Source organism: Neodiprion pinetum, chromosome 5 (genome assembly GCF_021155775.2).
Source record: "Neodiprion pinetum isolate iyNeoPine1 chromosome 5, iyNeoPine1.2, whole genome shotgun sequence".
NCBI lineage: Eukaryota > Metazoa > Arthropoda > Insecta > Hymenoptera > Diprionidae > Neodiprion > Neodiprion pinetum.
Genome location: NC_060236.1, coordinates 8,233,896 through 8,260,813, shown reverse-complemented (window position 1 = coordinate 8,260,813; position 26,918 = coordinate 8,233,896). Strand labels below are relative to the sequence as shown.

At 38.8% G+C, this 26,918-nt stretch overlaps 3 protein-coding genes across 3 annotated transcripts; 1 reads left to right on the top strand and 2 right to left on the bottom strand.

Moving 5' to 3' along the window:
* Positions 1-352: 352 nt before the first annotated feature.
* Positions 353-2,449, top strand: LOC124219565 (larval cuticle protein A2B-like). Its single transcript, XM_046627280.2, has 2 exons — positions 353-634; positions 1,367-2,449. The coding sequence occupies exons 1-2, from the start codon at positions 623-625 to the stop codon at positions 1,799-1,801; spliced, it is 447 nt and encodes a 148-aa protein (XP_046483236.1). The 5' UTR covers positions 353-622; the 3' UTR covers positions 1,802-2,449.
* Positions 2,450-2,763: 314 nt separating this feature from the next.
* On the bottom strand, positions 2,764-3,810 carry LOC124219561 (larval cuticle protein A2B-like). Its single transcript, XM_046627275.1, has 2 exons — positions 3,654-3,810; positions 2,764-3,327 (listed from the first exon to the last, which is right to left on the bottom strand). The coding sequence occupies exons 1-2, from the start codon at positions 3,663-3,665 to the stop codon at positions 2,857-2,859; spliced, it is 483 nt and encodes a 160-aa protein (XP_046483231.1). The 5' UTR covers positions 3,666-3,810; the 3' UTR covers positions 2,764-2,856.
* Positions 3,811-9,172: 5,362 nt separating this feature from the next.
* On the bottom strand, positions 9,173-11,406 carry LOC124219564 (larval cuticle protein A2B-like). The gene is made up of 2 exons (XM_046627279.2): positions 11,315-11,406; positions 9,173-9,694 (listed from the first exon to the last, which is right to left on the bottom strand). The coding sequence occupies exons 1-2, from the start codon at positions 11,324-11,326 to the stop codon at positions 9,248-9,250; spliced, it is 459 nt and encodes a 152-aa protein (XP_046483235.1). The 5' UTR covers positions 11,327-11,406; the 3' UTR covers positions 9,173-9,247.
* Positions 11,407-26,918: the final 15,512 nt, after the last annotated feature.

The window sequence follows — 26,918 nt, the reverse complement described above, 5'->3', positions numbered from 1 at the left end:
ATCCAAAGAATTGGACCGTCATTTACTACTCGACACAGCTTTGATGAAAACCTCTGTTGTACGTACAGTAATATTCATCAATGCCTTAACCTTCCGGCTAACTTGTTGCCTCATTTACAGCCTAGTTCCAAATCGAAATCGATTGAGATCATCTGATGCATAGCTGATGATTGAACCGGGAGAGTATGTTTTTCTGGAGACACTAAGTCCGTTCACACTCATCCATGCTTCCATGTCAGTACCTATCATCAATCTTTAATGTTACGCTAATTGTAGCTGATCTTTAAATAACACGATGTTAGACGACTTTCAAAACACTGCATGCTGGAGTGGATTTGGAGTGCCCGGGGCGACCCGGAAGATATGACGTTCCTTGCTCGCTTTCGATATGACTATGCGAATTCATGATTCATCGAGAGGCATGTGCAAGTGCAATGGTTGATAGTGGTCAAGTGACAAAAATGCATCTGAATACAGCCGGCGGCGGAATAGACGGGAGTGGTGCAGGGCCCTAGGAGTCTTTCCATACTATATAAGTCGAGATACAGCTCTGGATGATGTGTACTAAGTCTTCTGACTTCATCGTTACTTCATCGTCCCATTTCATATCGAGTTGAGAGCTATGGCAGTTAAGGTAAGATGTGAAAGATCAGCCATAATTTCGGATTGGATAATTTTCTCGATATCAAAATCTTGAAGTCAAGATTTGTAGCCAGGCTTGAAAACGGTTCCTGTCGCCTTCAATGTTGTTTGTTTAACCATTTCAGGACTCGAAGGTTCGGAGAAATCACTTATATATAAAAAGATCAATTCTTTTCGGATGTTTTCTGAGTTTACTATTTCAGAATTTGACATCAAAGTTGTAAACTTCAAACCGCAGATCAATCAATGAGATTACAAACAAAAAATTAACAATCAACTTTCAATTTTCAAACATCAAAGTGAGTCCACTATTTTTAATCTTGCCATTTCTGCGGTAGGTTCGAAAACATTGATTCCAGCAACCTTGAAAAACTACTTTACACTAAGACAGTATCATCATTTGCTACATATTTGAGTTGACCAAAGATTTTCGAGCTTAGAATCAAAGAAATCAAAATCGAAACCCCCAAGTATAAAATCTGATCAAAACGTAAAGAATTTTAAACTCTGCTTAAATGTCGAATTCGCATTACTCAATTTCGCGTTTTCAATCTTCTGTTATTGAAAAAAGAAGGGCCTAATTGGTTCTGTGAAATCTGGAACCTCAGCATCAAGGTTGGTCCGATCGGAGAAAGTTTCCATCGATGTATTTTCCAGACTTAACATTTTCCAACCATCACTTGACTTTCACAAGCTTTCAAATTCTGACCAATCATTTTTCCAGTGTTTCTTGTTCATCGGGATGATCGCCGCCGCCCATGGAGCGTTCCTTCATCACCCAATTCCAGCTGGAGCTGTGCTCACCGTGGCGAAGCCAGTGGACTCGCATGACCCAAACCCGCAGTACAACTACGCTTACAACGTCCAGAACGCCCTGACAGGTGACTCGAAAATGCAGCACGAGATCAGAGACGGTGACGTAGTTCGTGGCAGCTACTCTCTCGTGGAACCCGACGGATCGCTTCGAGTCGTCGACTACACTGCTGACCCCGTAAACGGGTTCAATGCCGTAGTTCGCAAGAAACCTGCCATAGTCAAGGTCGCAGTTACCGCTCCAGTCACCCTGGCGAGACCTTTGACAGTCGCTCCTCATCGCCTTCTGTTTGCCTACCCGGGTTCTGCTTATGCACATCGTACCCTGGGCTTGATCCATCATTAAGACCGAGCAATGACCCTCGATCGATCACGACAATGAATTAACTGGCCATTTGAAATGATACCGCTAGTTCCCTGATCAGTTGCGCTGCTTATTTTTGGAATCGAGAACGTTAAGGAACCAGTAATGAAAATGTACATGCAGCTTAGATCCTTTGGTACCATTTTCGGTAGCTATACCCTCTTGCACATCGATTATATTGAATACCTCATGGTTTTGTTTCCTCTTTGAGTATACTTATGTTAGTCACCATATTTTGTGTACATATATAAGCTTTTTATATTACCCTTTACCGCGAAACTATTGACATCATTGTAATAGCTAGTTATTATAATCTGAGTGTCTGCAGCGCTTATGAATTCGTAGCAATAAATCATATAACCACATCAGAACAGCATCTCCTTTATCGTTCGGTTACCGGCGGCGTGTATAACTCCGGTTCACCGAACGGCCTCGAGACCAAGCAAATGGCCTGACAGATCTTGCGGTTGCCGATCTACAAGTGCATTAAGCCGGGAATAGTTACACTTGCAATTAGACACAGTCGAGCGAGCATTTAAAGCGATCAGAGTCGCGGTTTCTGTGACTGCGGGGAAATGGGCGAGACACTGTCCGTCATCGAGTTCAAGGGAGAACGTTGACAGTGATTGCATGCTCCATTACTCCTGGTTCTCACCTAGTTACGCGGGTCATTTCTTCGAAAGACAATCAATTTTGTCTTAATGCGAAATTGGTTGTAGCTAACTTGCTAAAGATCAAAATCATTTAGAATCTGATCGATTGTGAAACCGTACTTCAAAGATCACTCTGATATTATATATTCTCAGCCGTTGCCAAGACAGAAATTCTTATCATAGATGAATCTGAACTGTAAGTGAAGGGAATTCAAGAATTGAAAGAAACTGATTTGTACCTTTCGACAGTTTCAGGATCAAATTACTCAAAGACGATCGTTACAGTATGGATTTTGATAAAAAGAGCAGTTCTTTATTTACACCGAACACATAAATATAAATGTATCAAAACGTGTTGTGTTATTTCAGGGTTCAAGTTGGTAATCAGTGGTGGTAGAGAGCAGCCGGGGCGACGTGAGCGACGGGAGCGACGGGAGCTACGTGAGCAACGGCCTTGACGGCGACGTTGGCGGGTTCCTTGTGGACGACGGCGTTGAAGCCGTTAACGGGGTCGGCGGTGTATTCGACGATGCGACGGGTTCCGTCGGCTTCTATGAAGGAATAGCTGCCCTGAACGGCGTCTCCGTTGCGGCTCTCCTGTTGCTGCTTGTTGTCACCAGTGATCGCGTCCTGAACGTCGTAGGAATAGTTGTACTGGGGGTTCGGGTCGTAGTCGGCGTCGACGGCTTTGGCCACAACTGCCTTAGCGATCGGGGCTGCGTAGGCAACTGGGGCTACTGGTGCCAAGGGAGCGGTGTGAGCGTAGACGGGGGCAACAGGCGCGTGATAGGCAATAGGAGCCGATGGGATTACGCCAGCAGAGACGACGGCCACGAGGGCAAGTGCGGAAACCAGCTGGTGAAGCAAACCGACTCATTTTACAAGGTAAGAAAAGTGGATTTCAATCGTTATACAATTTTGGAATAGTATCTAAATGCTGGAAGAACAATGTTAAACACTGTGAAATATGGGACAAGGAGCTCGCTAGTACGGCCACCTTGGTTCCACTCTCACAATCGTTCCAATTAGTTGCGTAATTCAAGTACTGATTGGGCGTTATTCCAGGGGTTTAAAATTGACGGAACCAAGGATAAAGACACCTTTTTACAACGGTTCTTTTGACGGTGAAAGCAGAGAGAGTAAAGGAGGAGTTGAAAAGATTGAATCGGGACTGCACGAACCTTGAAGACCATGGTGTGGATTAATTCTGTGATCGTCGATGACCGAATGATGCTGTCAGCCCGGTTCCTCCTCGCTTATATACCGAAAAGGGGACCAGGATCGCCCTGATATATCCAGCCACGCCCAACAATGGTTTGGTTTAGTTTGGCTTCGATCGGTGCCCTCATCTCGCCTCCGTCCCCGACGACGTCTGTGACGTCAATTTATTACAAGTGCACAAGACCCCGACGCCCGCGCCAAGTCCCCAGGACGAGTACGCGGCGTTCTACTTTTCGACATTTCGCGACGTCGAAATGTCAGAGGCCCCGCAATACTCGCTTGAAGTGGGTACTTCATGTGCGAATATTTACAGTCCTCTTATGATTGGGTCAGAGCCAGACGGTTGGGCAACGCTGGATAGTCTGATCAATTATTAATTAGGGTTCGATTGTCGGATCACTTTTTCACAGGTTTTCCCTTCTCTTTAGCCGGAATATCAACAATCGCTCCAAAGTTGCAGGAAAATAATATTTTCCATGGATTCAACGTTCGGAACGCATTTTTCAAAACGGATAAAAACGGCTGGCATAAATAAAATTATTAAAAGTATTTCTGGGGCGTTTGAAATGTTTTGACTACTATCAATGACGTCACACGACACTAGCCAATCGCAGAGGAGGCGGGCAGTGCATCTCATTTTATTCGTATCATCGTCATCTCGCGATAACCGTAAAGTTATAATATTATAGATACAAGAATTCGTTATTCATAAGGTGTAAAAAATGTGCGACAATTGAAATGATCTGTGACTAGATGTCGCTTGTCATTGTTGAGAAAATTACAACTTGGTCACTTTGATATAAGAGGCTGACATTTCGATGGGGAGTTACACTTCCACCTGTTAAGTATTCTGCTTGGTAACGCATGAGGGAAATGGACAATAATTGTCTCCGCATTTATTTTGGAGAGATTAGTGATGCGAGATCTTGATCATCTTAGTTATGTGATGCTTAAATATGCATCGCCGATCAACGAACACGCCTCGTTACTTTAGAAGTGAAGGATAAATGTCACGGTAGACGAATGAAGCTATGCAATATTCCATCGTCGAGAATCACTAGACGCGAAACGATCTCCATTGCAATTCTGATACAGGTAACAGCATGTAATGTCAACTTTCATTTTATGAATTACCAACAATTATCAACAATTAACCCTTACGCTGTACACCTTCTACGTAATAACACTGGTTTCGGATCGGGGTCACTGGAGACTCTATATCAAAAATCATTGCGTAGAAACGGAGATGTCGATTCAAGTAAATTGAAAAAATCTTGGGATACGCTTCAACTGTAATATTTCAAAGCAAATTAGTTATTTTTGACAAATCGAAATTTTGAATATAAGAAAAAAAATTGATGTAACAACAAAATACGGGAAACTGGATTATTCTACTCTAATAATCATAACTCATATATTTAGGGAAAAACATATAGAGATACTGCGCGAAGTAAAAAAAAGGTATTTATTTGAGTGAGTGAGATTAAGTTTTTAGAAAAAGAACGAATTAACGATTTTTACGATATTTCCTTATTTATTTTAGATCAAATCAAATTATATTGGATGTTTTTGAGTCGAAGTTGAAATTTTCTGTGCATATACTTGAATACATGTACATTACGAACATGGAATTAAAAAAAAATACCGATTGTTGAAAAATTCTGACTAGGTATGACCCCTTAATGCCAACTTCAATGATCGATTATACGACTGCTTCATCATTTCGATGTATTTCGAGACTAGAATATCATTGTTCACACTGGTATTGAACATCGTTTCAAAGGTGAATAACATAGTTTCGTGTACTGTTTAAGTTCGTACAATATATGATACGGGAAGGCCCTAGAAATTTGAATCAAAGTTAACAATGACTTCGTAAATCGAATTTGTAAATCTGCGTCATCCGCAAGGGCCAGAAAAAAATGATCGCAAAAAGTGAGGCTTCATAAGAAAGAGAAACAAACGAGGGAAATCCAGTAATTTAGATCGACGATCACCTTCAATCTTATAGTGCAATCCAATGATCCACGCTTTTAAATTCAACAATATCGACGAACAGAATAAGTTCCAATTCACAGATTACAGTGTCTATAACACTCGCATCGAATTGATAGGATGTGATTTCGTACCAGCAAGTCGCCCGTTATTTACGCACACCGTCTTGTCCCGCTGACCACAATTACGTAATTGCCAGACCACCATCATCGCCGCAAAGAAGAGTGCGAAGCTTCAAGACAGGTTCTCACACCAAGAGCCAGCTATTGATCAACGGAAACATTACACTCGGGCAAACGATGTATGTGTATACGTTTTAGGTCGAGTGACACGCCTTTTGTTAATCGACGATGAAGGAACATGGTCTTTGTGACGTGGTAAGAAAAGGGTCGACGATATTGTGAAAAGAGAAGTCACCGATCATACCAAACGTATGAATTTTCGAACACTTTGTCTGTAATGTTTGTTGATAGAGTCGGATCGATGGTGACGCGACCTTCGTTCCACTTGTCAACAATTCACGGACCGATCCGCCAGTAGATAACGAGCATTTGTGAGCAACGGAAGTATCGCTGTGCTGCTGAAAGGTGATGAAAGATCGATGGTCCAGTTTCGAAGTCGGGAAGAAGAGAAAATTCGATTCCACCGCGGATCTGCACGTCGGAAAAATTCGAGTAGGCTGCATTTTTCAGTGACAAAATAACTTGGTCAACGAATCAGCGTGGGCGTTATACTTACGATCCAAGATGAAGAGAGAACGATTTACGAAACTGGAACCGCCTACCTAGTCGAATGCTCTCCAACCTGACCGAAGAAGACGAATAAACGAAGTCTCTGAGCCTCGACCATGCCGTTCAATTGTGCTTATGTAAATCGTGATATTATGTTACTATAATAGAGGCGCGTAAAAGGCGAATGTTACGACAATAACTGCCGTTATTATTCTTGCGTCAAGCCGAAATTGTTGTGTGTGTGTGTACCTCCTCATCGCTGGCGTATTGGATCGACTTGTGGAGCAGAATTAAGAGTGAAAAATCACCGTGCATTGTCAGACTTATGACACTTTACGTAACGATGAATTACTGCGAAGTAAGCTGCGTCGATCTTTACCGCTGAGGCTAGAGTAATTGGGCTGAAAGATTAATTGAAAATCGAATCACGTTCATTCGAAAGCTGAGTGTACTTCGCGTCTGATAATTCGTGAGCGACATCCTATTTTGAAATCTGTAGTGCAACATCCTGTGAGTCATTTCAATATCTTGATGGATCGGTAAAGGTTATTCGCAGGCCAGTTTGCGGTCAAGTTTTACACTGCGCAAGAAAAATGAAGCCCTGGAAGCAACTGGATATTTCGTTTCGTCTTTAATCAGTTGCTGTAGAGATAAAACAGCAACAGGTTTCATTGCAGAACATGGTAATTAAGAGATTATTTAATTCGAAACTAATAATAAAGCTTAAATATTCTCAAGGAAACTGATCGAATACATGCTATTTAAAAGTGATCGATTATTTAATGAAAAATTTTTGTCCTCCAGGTTTATTTGTTTAAATCTTATTTAATTCTTAAAAAATTTGGCTGTATCCACTATCGTGTATAAATCTGTCGAATTCGTTTGAAAGTTTTTTAGCAGCTTGAATGTTAAGTCATTAATCTTGATACTTTTTTGTAGTGTGGAAATTAAGGATGCGTGGCAACAAAAACAAAACGAAGGATTTGGCCTCTCGATTCGACCGATGAAAGAGAAAAAAGAAGGGTTTCCGAGGATGCAACATCTCGCATAACGGGCATTTAAGTACAGGTATCTTTTTCTTCTCGAGAAGATATATCGACGTCTGGAAAAAGCAAAAGGTAAATACGGGCCTTGGCCGATTGGGCGTCGGCTCTCGGTATGTACGACAAGTTGCATGTGGTGCAGTGTGCCAATTTTCTGCGAGGAGATCGTTAAATTTGGGAGAACACGGGCAGTTAATTGAACCGGTAGGTATGCATGGGTATAACGTAAGCCTGACAGAACTCGGTCTGTAGGATAATTGTGAACCAGTTCACGGCGAGCAACGCAGTCACGTATCACGGGTCATTAATTGGGAGGTTGGTTGGCCAAAATTGATACTTTTTTATTAATTTTATTGCGTGGTGGTCATACATTGAGGATTTATCAAAATATTGTACTCCTAAGCAAAGAAAATCTCTTTGAGTATACAAAAATAGTAAATAGCGGAATCATGAATAAAAGCTTTAGATGCTTTTGTTTTAAATTATTTTAAATCGCTTCGAAATTGTTTTTTTAAGAATAGGGTAAATTCGTTAGATCTCACTCTGCAATGGCTCATTTTATTCAAGAGACGATTTTCTACAAATTTATTAAGACAGATTTTGGTTTTAATATTCGTATTGACATTGTTATTTCTTGATCATGATCTGTAATATCGATGCCACGTTGTCGAATTAAATTTTTAGAAAACAGCTTTGATAATTGTTAGAAAATTCTGGGTAAAATGAGTGATCGTAAAGTGTGAATCTACTAAATTTTTAACCATTTTGAGGCAGTGAAAAATGAAGTATCGGTATCTAAGCCTTTATGTATGATTCCAGTATTTTGTTTTTCTGTATTATATTTTTAATGAAATTTTCGTAGCTTACGAATATAACGATTTGATAAATTTCCAATCAGACTCTAAAGCCTACTTATGTTCAATCATTCGCCAAATTCTGAAGAATTGACAATTTGCCTCGATAAAATTGTCACATTATCATTCGTCGTTACAACGACGTGAAGAGAATTTTTTATACCTATTCCGACACCAATGCCACTTACAACGATAATAACACAGGTCTGCAAAAAAATATTTTATTATATTTCAGCTGCATGTGATGTTTTTGGTCAATATTAGTTTTCGAGTGTGCTGAATTCAAAAATGACTTCCATTTCCCTGCATTACGTAGAGTATTCTTACAAAATACAGGGTGTTTGCATAAAAAAAAAGCGTAGCATTAATGAAAAAACCACCATTTCGTTACAATGAACTAAATGATATTTCTTATAATATTGAATAAACAATTTCTTCGTGAAATGTTCTCAAAATTCCGTGTTCATCCTTTTCGTCTATGGAATCTTTTCATGCTTCCGCTTTCCAATTTCTGTTTGCCTGTTTCCATTTATTCCTAAGTCTCACTCTAATACATATAAAATAGAAGTAAAAAATCACTTTTGCACAAGATTTTCAGAATCAAGAATCGAATTCCGGTTTTTGGGTTAAATGGGAGTTTCACTCTAAATGAAACTACGAAACACGAGATCAAAACCTGCCGCGGTGTAATTTTTTGATTACATTTCCCAGTTTCATAGTAAGTAAAAATCTATAATAAACAGTACAAAAAAAATCTGTGCACTTTTTCGTCGCATACCTGTGCGAATCATTGATTTCAAATACGAGTACACAGTTTCAGGGAGAGGACAAAACAACCTTTTACGACACCGTACCGTTAATTGGTAAATAAGGTTTATTTACAGGACATTATAAAATAAAAGCACTATTCAGGTTTCCTAAACTAAACATATCAGTGGTAGTATCCGTGAGCGGGGGCAGCGTAGCTTACGTGGGCGGCGGGGGCGGCGATCTTGACGGGGGCTGGTGCGTATTTGGGGACGACGTGTCCGTGGCCGGCAGGTTCCTTCTCGACGACGGCGTTGAATCCGTTGTGGGGGTCGGCTGTGTAGTGGACGATGCGACGGGTTCCGTCGGCCTCGATCAGGGAGTAACTGCCCTCGACGGAGTCTCCGTTGCGGGTCTCCTGCTGGCTCTTGGCGTCTCCGGTCAAGGTGTCGTGGACGTCGTAGGAGTAGCTGTACTGGGGGTTGGGGTCGTAGTCAGCGTCGATGGTCTTGACGACGGCCTTGGCGATGGGGGCGGCGTAGCCGTAAGCGGGGGCAGCGTGGTAGGCCACGGGGGCGGGAGCGATGACTCCGGCGCTAGCGACGGCCACGAGGGCGGCGAAGGCGATGAGCTGAAACAAAGATTAGGTTTTTGTTTCAAGAAGTGTGGGAATCATTTAATTTCGTTGATGAGGTCACTTCGTTGGACTCTATAAGTCGAGAGTCGGTTACTTCTTGGCTCACGTGACAGAGTGGATAGACCGGTTTTGATCACCTTAGTTGTGGCCATTGTTTGATCCGGTTGTGGCAATATTCGTTATCGCTGTGGCGACAAATGGTACCGCGGATGTGATTTTATCTACGTAAATACTCATTTTCAAGTAACAGAGTGTACCGAGTGTCAAAGATGGGTTTTTATTCCAGGCTTGTTCAATGCCGGAGTTTAGTCGCAAATCGAGTAATTGAAGAGTTTGAAAATCGTGTATTGATATACAGGGTGAACTTCTAACCACTAAATGGCCCGTCGCTTGCTAAAATTTAATGCGCATGCGCTTTAATTCGAGAACAGTTGTTTGACAGGGCGACCAACCGTCATGAACGTAACCTCGAAAATGTCGATAGTTGTCGCTGGTAGTTGCGTTAGACATCGACAGCTGTTGAACATGTTTGAGGTTAAGTAAATCGCAGCGAACTGTTGTCTAAACTTATGACGGTTGGTCATCCTGGCAAACAACCGCTCTCGAATTGTAGCGCATGCGCGCTAAATTTTAACAGAAAACGGATCATTCATTCGTTAGAAATTCAACGTGTACACAGAATTTTATAAAGGTCGCCATGAATGGCGTAAGATATATCCAAGTCGCGCATTGAGAATTTATAACATTGATTGTATAGTTGCTTGTGAGCTACCACGATTTCCTTAAAATTGCAAAGAAAATGTATACTAGGATTATAAATCAAGCCTCGGTCAACGAAATCGATTTTTCATTTCAGATCGCTTCGTAAGTGGCTAAAAAATTCTAACAGATTTGTTTAGTTTTATCACACCATAGCTTCTTTTGTCGAGAGGATTGTTCTTTGCAATCCCACGATGACACTTTATTTCATCGAATCGGTATCAGTAGGTATTCAATATTTCGAAACTGCCTGATATCGATTAAATAACAGCAATGATAATTTCAGTAACACCAAAAAAAAATCTGTTTCAGTAAATTTGCAAAAATAAGACAGTTTTTATGAATAAATACAATATTGATATCTAAACTCTTAATTGCAACTACGATATTTAGTTTTATCTTCAAATTTCGGGAAACTTGTCGCAGCTTGCGAATCTATAGAATTGATAAACTCTCAACCTTCGACCATCTCGTAATCAAATTAACAAGGAGATACTAAATTTGGCAGCACCAACCTCACGAAATTCCGTACAAACATTTGTTTTTCAGTGTTGAAATTTATTATAAAATACGATTCAAGTCTGTATAAATAATCGAATCCCCCCGCTAAGTTCAAATTTCTTGAACACACACTTCTTTGAAAGAAGATTTTAATTTTACAAGAAAACATAATTTCACCTCTTCTAAAAAACTAGAGTTTTTCTTTGAACCAAATCAGTTCTCATGAGTAGGATGAACTTTGATTTTACGCTGTAATGTTTAGCCTGGACAAGATAAAAATTGTAGGAATTTTTCTTTTTTTTTGAATTGTGTAAATTTCGGAAGTGGAAGACTTATTCCAAAGTCCTGTCTCACCTTGAAAGCCATTTCTGGAGTTGTGCTTAGATCGTGTTTGTCGGTAAACTGATGCTGTGTGTCATGTTCCCTCTTGCTTATATATCTATCCCAGCATTCGGTGAATTTTTGTTTCTCCTCTCACTTGAAGTCTCTAGGCCCGGTTGGCCGCCGGCGATACCCGGCCGAAATTTTGCACCTATAAGTTGTATGAGCATAATAACGAAACGCAATATCAGATAGAAAGCCTCACACCGTAATCACAGGCGTAAATCTAGAAGAATCGATCCGAAAATAAGAAGAAAACGAACCGCATTTCATTTTATTCTACTCCTGGCAACAACTTCTAACGAATAGTGCCGAATTTTACACGGATGTAAAAAATGAAGCTACAGTGGAAACTTGAACGAAATATTCGAGTCGTACCGAGGAAGTTTTCTCCGGTTAGAAACTAGATTTCGGATCGTTTGATAATAATGATACCTAGATACTTACATGAAATTTTATAGCCTCGTAAACAACTCCTGCAGGTATAATCTCGCATTCGTAAGTGGTTTATTTCAAAATTTCTTCCTCGAACAATGCGAGACGCGCATTTGTACATTTATGCAATCCCTGAGAAGGTCAGCATGAATAATGCAAGCCGGACTTGCTTGACCACTTGCAGCCGGGTGTCGCTTGGCCGACTCTCACGAGGAGTTGCTACTCCAGTTTCTTATCCTTTATCAGTTGCAGGTGAAAAAAGAAAAATAAAAAAACAATAAATAAAATACAAAGGAAGACGGAGGAAAGGAAGAAAAGAAACTGAAATGATGCAAATATTACAAACACGTTTCATAAATTAGTAAACAAGTTTTAAATTCGTGTTCTTTGATTTTCACCCCAGTTTATCATGAAATTCTTACTAGCTGTAAGCGTGGAAAGCCGGAGTCATTGGTTCGAGACTAATTCGTGTCACGTTGTGGCAAATCCTAGTTACTTTCTTTTTTACAAACGAACGGACAGCAAATAATCCTGATCTTAATATCTCAGTAAGTTCGTATAATACCTACAGACTTTTATATCTAATTGTTTGTTATTTTAAGACATATTTACTGATAGATTTTAACGCGGTAATGACTCAGAAAATTTTTAAAGAGATGAAAACGTAGAGAAGGAAAATCGATTCGTTGTATTTATTATCTTTCTTCTGTACATTCCAAGTGTCTTTTGAATTTATTGTAGCTCGCTTATTTATTTCGGCATGCGGTTACTCGGTGCAAATTGAAAGGCGGAGTGTCGCAGCTGTTGTCAATAATTAATGGGATTACTTTTCGAATTCGACGACAATAATCAGGCTGTCGAGTATAATTTGGGGTGAGGTAATTTCATTTTCGCATTAATTCAGCACACCGAGGCGCGGCGACGTTCGTACGAAAGAATTTCAGCTTGGGATAAGAAAAACTGGGGTACACGCATCGCAAAAGTAATTCACACAAAGCGAATCGAAATTGGAAAAAAGAAAAATTGAGTACGGTTTTGAACTGCACGCGAATGCACCGCGCAAAACGGAAACCCTGCACATGCAATCCGAGAAATAATAAGAGGGAGAAAAGCGTCGAGAAACGAGGATGGAATCATCCGTCAGGTGGGAAACGGGCGGGTTCATAAACGAGTTGCTGTTACGTTGCGCAATTTCTGCAGGCTAATGAGTCTCTCTCTGAGTTCTCTCAGCCGTGAGTTACATGAACGCACGAAAAAGTGGATCAGAGGCCACGTGACCTCTTAGGCTGGCCGAAGACCCCGCCAAAATCTGGGGCGTGGTTTTTTGCCCCCCGGGGATCCTACCCGGGTTGCGCAATGTCGAAGCCGATCCGATCCCCCCGATCGAATTGAGAAAACGGTATAAAAGCCTCGCACGCAACGCGATTCGCACCAGCGTTCGATCTTCCTTCGCCGTGAGACGTAGACACCCGATTTTCCATGATTTAGGACGACGGAGTCGATTTAAAAACATGCCAAATTTACGAAATGCCGTCGCTGAATGTTTGTTGAGATATTTTTTACGCAGAAAATGACTCGTTTGAACTTAAATATATCTTATAACGTGACTTCTAATTTGTATCGTAAGTGTAAGAAAGAATAAGGAAATACATTCGTAATTTTATTATTTAAGCCTTTCAATTTTCAAGCTGAAAATTTCAAGTTGAAAATTTTATACCAATTATTCTAAACGTTTCGCTTATTTATCCAACCAAGCAGAATTTCTGTTATGCTTTTATTTTTCCATGAATATAATTTTTCTGAACACAGTGCGAGTACTTGGCTTACTTGGAACAGATATCGAATTTTATTTTACAACGAAGAAACAAATTTCACTTTTGTAGTAGAATTTTAAATAAAATGGTGTGGAATTTTAAGATTCACCCGTCGCAAATTACTCGATAGATTTAAAATCCGATATATTGTTTTCTTTGTATGCAGAGTAACGCGAAAAATGATCAAACGTCAATTATCTGGTTTCAAATGAACTACGAATACTTTAATTTCATAGTTTTCATAATTCCATTTTAATTCCTTTTCTCTCCGTTTCTGAGCAATTATTTTTTAACGCTAAAATTTTACGTTTATCGAAGAAACGAAAGCTTAGCAACGGACAAAAAGACTATTAACGTGATTAATATTTCTCGTAATAGGAAATTATTGACTCCCAGTATCTGCTGACAGCTGCGTGAATAGGCGTGATATCGCAATACCAGGTATTATAATACCGACTCGGTTTTTTCACCATCACAAATGCAATATTTATACTACGACATCGGTTCTTATACTTACGAAGCCGAACCAAAGCCAGCAGCTTTTATTTCTCAATGAGTATTGGGTTTCGCTTAGATTTCGTAGATATATCAGAGCTATGTAAGACACGTGTATATACGTATAAGGTACACACGTAAGAACTTAAGAAGATTACTTTTCTATTGCGTGACTTAATCTAACGAACCTCGGATATTCATTACGTCTTTCCATATTTCGTAATCATTGTAATCGTTGACCCTAAATACGGGTGCCAAGGAATTTGAGAAATTCCCCCACTTTCGGTGTTTGAAAAAAAAAAGTTAAACCGAAAAGTTTAAATTTAATACCGAAATATAAGTTGGAATCAGGATTTTAATGCTTTTCGGTTATTTCATCAACCGTTTAACAATAAGACGACTCGTGTTACAGGTATCATTATCTAACGGCTGGTGGAGTCGATTCTAATCAACAATTCAAGTCGCGTGCGGTATTTTATTATTTCCTCAAAGTGCATTAGAACGCCTCAAAATTGGCCATAAATTAATTTTACAACGGATTAATCTGACGCTAATTACAGCAATCCTCGTGTTTTCGAGATTTAGAATAAATGTTTCGACGCACAGGGCGACATTTTTTATTACTAGGCCATTTTACGTGCTCGGTTTTATTAAGCAGTAGCACGTGCTGCTGCCCACGTCTCCGTATTATGCAGGCGTAAAAACAACCGTGCAGTCCATCCAAACTGGTTCTTAGAGTTAGAAATTTAAGCCCGTCATCTTCAAGCTGCCTTTCTATCCTCGAACCTGTCTGCATCGCTCTGAATTTATTTCCGGCATTGTACTTCAATGTCGAGAGTAAGCGTAAGCCTTTCTTCTGATCTTAAATAAGACAGAAACAATATTCCGACTTGTAGTAAAGAAAAAAAAAAAAAAAAGTATCATTGAAAAACCCAGAAAATTGTAAGACTCAGCAAATGAATCTTCCGATAAGTTCAAGGTTTGATTAATCCTTGATTTTTTTTCCGCTTTTCAGTACTGATTCAAAATTTCACTAGACACCTTAAAACAGAACAAGAAATTATGGAGTTCGATGTAAGAGCTTTCGATCTTTCGCCAAAAAAGTATTGCAGTTGAACATTGTGAATAAAACTACGGTCAGACATGAAATATGAAATTTGGCTGAAGTTAGCTTTTCGAATAGAAACCTAAACGGAAGAGGAGTTGAAAACCTACATTTTTTATACATGAAATATGATAAATAACGGTGGGGTTTGAAAATGTTACGAAGATTATTATGGGACAGGATTTATTTCGTGGCACATTTTAACCCTTATAATGTATTTATTACGATATAACATGACGTAGAACTTCAAACAATTAGCGTAGCGTTTATTTTAGCTTTACTGATGACGTCGGTTACAACAAGGTAGCGGTTTAGAACCATCGAAAAGAAGACCATAGAATGATAAATATCTTGAGGGTCAACTCACTCTGTGTCTTAACTCTATCTTTATAGTTAGCCTAGAAGAAAGCCATAGAATAACAAATGTCTAGAGGGTCGACTCAGTCTGTGTATTAAGTCTATCTTTATAATTAGCCTCTCTCTCTCTCGTTGGGTTATTATATTCCCAACAGAAAATGTGCAGAAAAAAAAAGAAAAAAAAAAAAAACAAATCGGCTTACCTCAGAGATGAATTACTTACAGCCAACATGAGCGATCGTTTCCGAAGACATTTAAGCGGGTGTACGAAAACCACGCAGGTATACCTTAATTGTATGTATACAGCGATTACGAAAGAGTCTCTTTGAATACTTTCTACAGGTAGAATTATACGCGCAGATTTATACCGTTAGGTGTGCAGACCTGTTGACCGAACGAATTGTATGGTCCTTTGCTGTTGTTCTTATTTTTAAAACAAGCGTACACGCGTATGCGATCTTGTATACAAGACTTTAAATCTATCATGGTGTCCTTGATACCAATCGCGAAGTAAAGAGGCCACACACAGTTTGCCGTGTCGATACGACATGCAAATATCGCACTTCGATATTACGCATTCTGCGCCACCTTTTTTTCTACTGCAGATCGTTTATTTCTTATCTGATGCGAAACCGATTTCTCGTACAGAAAGCAGGATACACTTGAAGAAAATTCTTTACACACGATACATTTGAATTAACAAATTTTTTTGTTTTAAATCAACTTTCGAATGGCTTGCACTTTTTGGACATACTAGAATATTTCTCTTGGAGTGCTTGACGAGTGTTTCTTAATTTCGTTGCATCATGCTTTGTCGAATGAAAATGAAAATTCATTTCATTCGACGAATTCAAATTATATCAGTAATCCTTAATGAAAATATTTAACCCACCAGACAAAATAGGTTTTCAATTGAATCGAATCAAATGAATTCGACAACTAGATTAAAGTATCATATTACAAGCTGACTAACTTTAAATTGAACGGAATTGAGTGAAACATAATCGAGGAAATCAAGAAAGTTGAAGTCTTTGTTTGAAATACGAATCTGCGTTAACTGTGATAAGAAGGAAAGACTAAAATATATATATTCTTCTCGTCTCGTGTTTCCATCGGATAGTCGTGCATGTATTTAGATACATTATACACACAGATATTTAGAACGCCCAAGTGAGTCACGACAACCGATGCCAGACGTCACATAAGGTCGATTGTTACAGCCCACGTCAGAAGCAAAATCTCCCGTATCAATCAGTGCTCTATTTTGCAATAAATCGATCGCGTTGTATTTAAATGTCCCGGAGTTTGAGAGATCCGGACAAGTTGTTCGATTGCGAAAAGCTCTCTGACCGGTTAAACTTGCGTAATCACATTTAGAAATTTGGGGTGCCAATGAATTTTTTTTTTCTGTATTTTTCAACTTCCTAAATTCTGCATATCTACTTGATTTTTGAAAGTTTTGACGCAATCGTTAATTCAGTTCAAAGTCACCGGCATTTACTCCCCAAAATTCGTGACAATGTGTACAGAAATTCAATGCAAGGATCAAAGAAAAAGGAGAGAATATTTTTGGTTTTTGGAAATTCTCCAAAGTTACGGAAAATTGTTCAAATCATATTGCCATTTATTCGAAAAGTTTTTCACAAGCTCGTGATAATTATACACGATATTTTGTGAGCGTTCTGTAACTCAATTGTGGCCTCAAAGTAACACTGAAAAATTTATAAAGTTTAGATCAGATCGTGCAAAATTTTATCGTAAGTTTTTAAAGTTCAAGCTAATTCGTGCGATTGGTTGATTGATTCTTTTATTTTGAGCTGAATTCAAATCCCAACATTACAATTTCAATCGACCTCAAAACACTAAAACTCGGTTCTGCAGTGATAAGATTAGAATAAATGTCGGACGTTTCTGTGACATAACGCAGATCAAAGCACGATAGAAAGAAAGTCGTTGAATCCTGGGGGATAATTGAAATGGCATAACATTTAATCCTATTGTAATTTGACGTGGTTAACGAATCAATCTTTAGGAATGATCCGGCATTTCCGGTTCAGCGAGAACGCCTGATGAAATTCATAATATATTTTACCATATTGATATGAACTCAATTCTTGAGTATTCAAAATTGTTTCTGGCTCACGTGGGTTAAAATTACAGCGCGAAAGAAAAAATGACGTCGAATACAAGAAGAAGAAGAAATAAATAAAAAGTAACAGTGACGCGTAAATGCCACTTATTCTGGCTCGCCAATGTGGCCCAGTTTGCAAGGTGAAAGTCTTTTGGGTGAGTCCGGAACGCGTGAGACACGCGTGCTACTCCAGGCCACGTGCTTTGCTCGTTAAAATGTTCCCGAAATAATTTTTACGACTATATGAATACGGGCATTATTATAGGTGGTTACCGATTGAAAAACAATTCCATCGAAAAAGCCCAGCTTTGTCCGAATAATATTATACAAGTGTGGCGATGTCGGGATTTTCGCCAAAATTATAACGTGTCGAAAATACGATCCATATTTTTTTTTTAGAACGAAACCACAGTTTTTAATACTATAATATTTTAGAACATAACTTTTCGAAATTAATGTTTGTCTTTAGAATATCATTATTTTATCTATTTGGACGTATTTTCGCTTCGAATACTGAAAAAACGGTTTTGGAACACGGACTCTTATTTTTAATAGAGAAATCTTAGTCGTTCAATAAAACTAGACCTTAGAAATTCATTGTGTGAAATCTGGCACATAGATCTCTATCAAGTGTTTATACATCATAATCTCTCTTATTATATAATTTGTCAAAAGAGTAATGTATGGTATGTTTTTTTATCAATAATAAAAATATCCCTATGGATTGACAGCTTTTATGTGAAATGAGCGATTTATTCTTTTATCTTTTCAATCTTTCCCGGCGTCACAGAATTTACAAATTTCGTACATAAATTTACGCACCATGATTTACAGAGTGATTGTAGCATTGCAAGATATATATATAATATGTTGTATGTTGAAATTGTTTATGCATGGCTGTAAAATAATAACTGTGATAGTAATCTAAAACAAATGATATTTGCCAGCAAAAAAAATATTCGGAATTGTAGCGTTTTTGCTTTATGTTTGGAATTGAACGAAATTCTAAAAATTTACTGAATTTCTAGGATGCAGAGCAAAACTAAGAAAAAAAAAATGAAAGATGCAATCAAAACTCGTAAGAAGAGAGGAATAATTATTGTTTTCCTGCCGCAGCCGCGAGACTTCTGGTTGATCCATTCACCGCGAACGGCATCACTTGCCAGAACTGATCGATCCCGATTTCTAGATCGTTACCGACTGCCGGTAAATTCAAGCGCTGCTACGCGGAGGCTAAGCTGCACTTTCAGTTTCGGATGAGCTGGATCCTGCGTGCCGGTAAAAAGGAAATTGACCTTGCATACGAAAAATTGTATAATTGCCAGAAGCCGAAGATTTCTTCATGGGGTAAATTCCACTTTGGAAGCTGCAAAAAATGATCAGAGGGAAAGAAACGATGGTGAATTACCGGAAAATTTTGCAATAAAAAATGTACACCTCTAAAAAAAAAACAGAGCTAATGAAATGTTAAATCAAATTATCTTCATTGATCACCTTGATGAGGATTGCAGACAAGAAAAATTACTGTTTGTTTGAATCTGTTTCTGGCCTAAACTTTTAGATTCATCAAGCTTTTCAAATTCATTCAATATACTTATAATAATCGTCACGTCGAAACAGAATTCAACTGAATTTCTTGGTCAAGTAAAAATAATCAAACACACTCCCGTCTAAAAAGCTCGACAAAAAGTAAAGCTTCAAAGTAGATGGAATAATTTCAGTAAATATCACTGATCGTGAGCGGGTCAGTGGAACAATATTTGGCGTATGAAAAACTGAATGTCGCTGGAAAACTTTCGATTTATGCGGTTATTTTCTCCCCCGTAGATTGTCGAGCAAAAAGTCGTTGAACAATAGCCGCAATCGTTTCACGACGACGACAACGAAGTGTAATAGTCATCGAATCGTAATCAAGATCCGTTCCTTTCTCCAATTTCCGATTGAAATTCGAGGCAGGCAGAATCAGACAGCGGCTAGCCGCACCCATCCAGGAAGCCAATAACAATGAAACGAGTCAAAATACGCGTGAGAATAGAATTTTGAATAGTAGGAAAAACAAGAAAATGCGTTAATGTAGAAAATTTGAACAATTGGCGCAAATAAGGATGTCGCGATAAAAATTGTACCTTTCCATTTTTTCAGTTATTTGTGTACAGAGTTACTTGTACGAAAATCACGACGTTCTTCCGAAAATCTGACTCGTATCTCGGTCACAGTGATCAATAATATCTTCAAGCTTTTTAGTGGCCTTACTCACGCACTTGTGGGGTTGAAATTTCGAATTTGAAAAGTTCGGAAAGCGCCGAAATCCGAATTTTTGGTGGCGAAACTTGAATTAAAGAAGTCAAACTTTGACGAAACATCAAAGTTTCAAGTGGTCCGAAACCCGAGGCTCAAAGTTCCGAAAATATATGACACCGACAAGTTGAAGTTCCGGAAGTGTGGCAATAAGAAAGTTTAAAAATCCGAAATATCAAAATTCTGAATGATCGAAGATTTTCAGTTTTATGAATTTCTGGTTAGGTAAAATTTTACCACTATGAGCTTCTTTGTTTTGGATTTTCCATATTTTTACGTTCAGAATCCTGATTTTCGGTTTTTCTCATTTTTTAGACCCACTCGTTGAGTAAACTACGCCGTATGAGTATACCTTAATTTTCAGAATTTTTCTCTATCGGAACTTTACTTTTAACTTGAATATTCGGAACTTTGAGCGGTCGGGTTTCCGACAATTCGAAACTTTGTTGTTTCTTCAAAGTTTCATTTCTTTACTTCAAGTTTCGCCGGCAAATAATTTGGAATCAGGCACTTTCGGAACTTTTCAAATTCGGAACTTGAACCCCGCCCCTGCATATTTACACTGCAGTATCTTACTCGCAAGAACCTAAAGCCGAGCTCACGCCCACCTAGACACCGAGTGTCTCCTTTTTCATCAGCTCTCGGCGTTCCTATCTACGCTTTTTGCTATCCCATTGTTTTTTGGCCAACGACGACGACCTCGCCACTCGCTCACCCGATGACAGCGAAAGTATCTCCGCCTCCAGCCCGGAGACGACTAACACTAACACTTATTCACACATCACAAGTACCTCTTGGCCGCGTCACAATTACAATTTTCAATTATTTACATTCCAATTTAAGATCAAATGAGTTATTTTTCTTTTATTTTTGCAACAATGCAATTTTTATTTTATTCCGACTCTGTTAGAAAATGCATTACAAGTCTTAAAAAACGAAGGCTTATTTTTGTGTCAGTGCAGTGAGATTTCCTAAAAACTTCTTTAGTTACAGATATATTTTAGCAAGATACATGCTTTTCGGATACTTACACACTTACGTTTATGCAATTGTATTGTGATTTTTTTTTAACCAACATCTCCTTTATTAAAGAGCGAAGGCATTTTTTCTTAAGTACCTATTTAGAACATAAGACTTACGACGACTGATTAATTCTAACGAAAATGTAGAACTGGTTCCTTTTGTCATTTCTAACACAGTAATCTCATCAGTTGCTGCAGATTTATAAACTAGTACGAGTTTTGATAAGCCCGAAACCTCGCAACCATCACTGATTCCTAACAGCCACTACAGACATTTTTTTGAAGTGGCTCTAAGACATTTCTGTGGTGGATAACAATCGCTGTATATTGATATTTAAAATCGATATATTTAATTATTCATTACAGTAAACAAACAAAAAATTGTAGCATTGAAATAAGTTTGAGTATAAAAAGCGCGATGAAAAGTGAAACCTCAAAGAACATGGAATAATTTCAGCAAGTATCGCCCAGTGGAACACTGGAACAATATTCTCCGTAAAAAAACCTAAAAAACATTTGAAAACTTTCGATTAATGCGGTTATTTTTCCATTCATAGATCGTGGAGCAAAAAGTTAGTTATGTTAAAAAACAGGCGTGATATTTTCACGACGACGACGAAGTGTAATAGTCATCGAATCGTAATCGAGATCCATTCCTTTCTCCAATTTCCGATTGAAATTCAAGGCACGCAAAATCGGTTGTCGGCTAGCCGCACCCATCAAGGAAGCCAATAATAATGATAAAACGGTTCGAAATACGTGTGAACATAGAATTTCGGATAGAATGTTTTTTTGGAAATACGTCACCAGAATATTCACCATTAGTAAAGACTAAGATGTGATGACCAGAAGCATGTTTACACCGGGACAATCTCTTGAAACTTGAAAATCAACCGCGCATGCGCGAGTTTTATCGTCTGTTCGTGCAGGCTGGCCATCCCGAGTCTCAGTTGTCAAACTGTTTCTGACGGCGACGTAGCTGATACGAATTTTCGAGGTTAGAACCTCAAATAATTGAGGTAGTGACTCGGAAAGGTTTGGGAAGCATTTGTTATCGGGTCGGAAAGTTGATCCTTCAAAGAACGGTCGGAATTTAATGCTTACGCTCTGTGAAAATTCAAACGTAGACATTTTGCGTAGGTTGGCCCGCCTGCATCGCAAACAAAAATATCGCTGCGGGAAGATTTCGCCGACCAATGAGATTGAATTATTTGGCGCATGTGCGGTTAGTTTTCAAGCTTCAAAAGATTCTCCCGGTATAACGCGAGCATGTTTTACGCGTTTTTCCATGCGTGTTTTCCGTTCGCAAAGTACCCTTGCCTATGACGGTAGAGTAAATCTAAAAATGCGCATGCGCGGAGTAAAGAAAAGCCCACTTTAAATGCTAGGAATTGAAAGTGGCCTTTTCTGTACTGCGCGCATGCGCTGTCGCTACGAAATCTGTCATTACGCGACCCTAACCTCAATTCGGTGCTTCGCGAAAAAACGCGCAATACACTCTCGACATATAAAGAATCGCTATGCAAGAAGTAGGCAACGATCTTTTTGCCTCGTGTATTTGCAATATTCGTCTTCGGCTCACCTACGATTCGTATTTCAAACTTACGCTCGGCCCGAAAATACCGAGTTTGCCTCCTTGTTACACAACGTACTATTTCTCGTCTTCTCGCTGTATGATTTGCGAAAAATTTCTGGCGCAAAAATGAGTGTACAAAATACGATCCTCTGACTTACACTTGCGCAAATTTACACACTCGCATTTCATCCGCAAGAAGCGGCACGAGACGTTTTGCCGAGCTGCTCCAACGGTGAGGAGGTTTTGCAAGAAGTTAGATCCGAGCTCACGCCTACCTAGAAATCTATTGTCTCTCTTTTCACCGCCTCTCGGCGTTCCTATCTACGCTTTTTGCCATCCCATTGTTTTTTGGATAACGACGACGACCTCGCCACTCGCTCAACTGAAGACAGCGAAAGTCTTTCCTCCTCCAGTCTGGAGACGACGCGATCACGCCTGTTGTACACAATTACTCAACGACCCAACTTCCGGAATCGAATAAGAACCATCTAATTACCGCGGTAGTATCGGGCATCGCCTAATCACAATTTTTGATCATTACAATTTAATTACAAAGTGAATCGGTTCTTTTTTGTAACTACACGATAGAAATCCAATTTATATTCTATTTCACTCCAATTAAAAAATACCAGTGCAATTTGTATTTCCTTTATTTTTGTAATCCATTTCTCTTCTCCCAATTACAAATTGCAATTATATTTTATAACCCCTTCGTTACCAAAATATAAAACAATTTCTATTCTTAAACATTTTAGTGTTTGAGCATAGTCGTTTGAATTACAAATTATACTGTATTTGAATAGTTACAATATTGCCCAGAGTTAGAAGAATTCGGAATTCTTATGCTGGTGAAAAAGTAACAAGATTTTCGGTATCCTGCCACTCATATTCACAAATTTATTAATTTTGAATTTACTAATTTTATTAAATTTATGCGGTTGTCGCAAAATTCGAAGTCAGTGCATCGTTTCATTTCAATTATTCTCTACTTACGAAAATCAACTGACGTTCATGAAAAAATACAAAATCTCATCATTAGCCCAAGAAAATGACTTATTGCTAGAGTTTCTCCTAATTGGCATCGAAGCGTACAGCTAATTACATCTTCCGGGCAAAACTTCGCTGCCTTTGTCGCCCAAATCGCGAAAAGAATGCAAATCTTTGTTTTTCTGCGTTGTAGATAAATAAAAGAAATCCAGAGGCAAAAAAAACCCGTGTTTTTTGCCGGTTTGGTGTATTTTTATAGCTCACGAAGTGAACGTGCAAACCAGAAGAGTCTAATGCTTTCACTGCACAAAACACCTACCGATAAAGCTTTAAAAAATTGTTCGTGAACTCGTATTCACGGTCTCACAGTTTTGGTATCAAAGATTCAAACTTAGTAAACGTTGATATAATTCACGAGTACTGTAATCTTGCAATCAGAGGGAATAACGCTTGAACAAACGTGTTCTAGAAATATCAGAATATCGTTAAAAGATGTAAATTAAATAATCGCTGTTTCAAAAAGAAGTGGACAAACTTAAAATCGAACGGAAATCGTTACAATCGATGTAAGATGCTCGAAGTATCGCCGCGTGGATCCAAAAAGCACGATAGTTGAAATTCATTCGCAGTGTCAAATACCGCAGGTTAATTAAGGCTGTCGGTGTGAAACGAGGCAAAGAAAGAAGTTGATGCGGAGAAAAAAAAAATGCTCGCGATTGAAACATCGCCCGAGGAGCGATTACAATATTCTTCCACGACAATTTCAATGTACAACAGAGATGGAAGAAGGCTGATAGATGTAAATCGGTGATTGAACCCTCTCCAATGTTCTCTTTGGTCGCGAGCCTTAAGGTGTTTCAAAGATTTGCTTTCACCGAGGCACGAACGCTGAAGGGAGAAAGTGATCTGGTCGAATAAATATGCGTGTGCACCTAGTATCGTAAGTTTAAAATGGACCATATCTCGCGAAGCGTTGAAGAAGTCGTTCTCGTTTCGCATTCGCAGCTGCCGAGGCATTTGGCACAAACGCACGTTTCGCGGCTCAAGGATCCTTCGAGCTATTGCCAAGGTCGAAGATTCCCGCAAACCCGTAACTTCAATATTTATTCCCACATTCTACACGCGGGTGTAAATTTCTTTTAACGCGCGTTCGACGTTCATTCATGATCACTGAGCTCCGAGCTCAGGCGCGGTTTCACCTGTCCGAGTTCTCTTTCGTCGTGGAAAAAAGAAGCAAAGAGTTTAAAACAAAGGCACAAGCTCTTACGTAAGCCTCGATACGTAAATACCGCGGTACGTTTCGATTTAAATTTCCATTTCTCGCTTATCTGCATCTCTGAGGAAATTATTCAGCTTGTTTCAAAGCGGAATACCGATCCGCTTCCTTCTTCTTTCTTTTTTCTTTCCTTCTTTACTTTCCTTTTAATCCTATCGCAATATCGCCGAAACTGTACAACAAAGGTATTTTTGCTGACGACGAATATAATATTTTATTACGGGTGGTTAACTAAACGTTTTTTACCGCAAAAAGAGAAAAAAAAAAAAAAACAGAAATAATTCCGATGGCTCTGGAAGAATTTGATTTTACTGAAGTAAAATATCGTCAGGTTTGTTGCCCGTTGAAACGACTTCGTTGATCCAAACGATCCTTTCCCTCCGTGCATAATTCGCAATTTGCTACGTGGATAATTATATGGCTCCGTATCAAAACTGAAAGTTTCTGAATCATTGGAATCACGACAAGTCAAGGTCGCTTCGTTTGCGATTATCTCGATCCGGATTCCGGATGAAAGGCTGAAACACCGAACTTTCCGCTAAATCATTGCCGAGATTGTAAACACGACTCACTCCATGCGAATTTGACTGACGTTCAATTCCAGAATCTCAAATTGGATACCCATTTTACGTTTCATTATGAAGTTGATAAAAAGAAAAGTCGATTGTGTCAAAAAAATAGAAAAAAGTCGCTCTTTGATGAAATTGGTCCAGAAATCGTCTGAGTGAAGAATAGAAGTTTTGAGAATTTTTCGAGAATTTTCAGGCCGTTTAAACAATGCTTTAGTTGACCGAAAAAATTAAAAGTGCTGAAAATAAATGAATACAAAAATCGGCCCATCATGGACTCGGTCTTGAAACGTTTGAGATAGAAAATACAGTTTCTAAGAATTATTGTAGAATTTTAAAAAAGATACTCTTCAAAATCACTTTATAATTTTCTAAATAATTAGGCTGTTGTTGAATAAAAAATCTTTAAAAATTCGGTGAACTGTTTCATAATTGGGACAAATGCAGGAAAAATTTTAAAGAAAATCAGAAATGGCGTGATTCAGACAATGTTCCGGTTCACATGAAATTTCCTCTACAGATTTGCGCCTAACAAATCACACAATAAATTTGAACGCGTAATAAATGTATTTTAGAGCCGGTATACTTCGAACGCTTATGCGGATGTATGACAAACACCCGAGTCGAAACAGCTGGATGATTTATTACAACTCTTGCGCAATTCAGCCTTCGCCTTTGAGGCGATTGGCCGACTGTTCGAGCTGAAAACTTTGACAAGAATCGGAATGGGACCAGCAGCGGCTGTAAATTAACTCTCCGTTTCATTTCTTCCCCACTTCCGAGTCCCCGGAATTGGAACACATGTGTAGAATTTTTCCCTGGAACTTATTCGTACCGATAAATAAACGAATATCATCGGGAAAAAATTGACGTGAAGTGTATTCGACCAATTTTCGCATTTCCAGCTTCTGCGGAGAACTTTTCAAAAATGATAACGGAATAGAAAGAAAAGACACGCAGCTTCGCAATTATTTCACTCTTTGAGATTATCAGGAGGATTCGGTACAACTTGTTTTTTCACCAGTGAGGAATGTTGCAAATTTTTTACAGGTAGACGAAAATTCTCGTCAAGTGTTCAAATTTGGAAAACAACTCAGCGCGAGGTCAGATTTTTGCCCGAGAAACGAATCCGAAGAGAAACTTTGTGTCGTCAAAGTTTCACTGTTACGATATCGACGAGATGAATTTGCAGCGGATTTCGAAATTTATTAATAAAAACGGTTCCTGTCGTGAGAGTTCGACCAGATTTTCTGTCTCGCTGATAATTGCCTTTAATGTCTCTCGAAACTGCAAGAGGTCAAAGTCGAAATTAATTCACCTTAATACGTCGTATCGCAGATGAGATACAAAGGAGGATATATGTTAATTAAGATGCGGAAATTATGCAAAACATTTAAATCCAGAAGATTATTCAGAAATTCCATCGGCTTGAGTGTATAAAATGAAAGAAATCGCACAGGAAGAACAAGAAATTAACCCCGTTAATTCTGTCGTAATTTATGTAACGGTCTT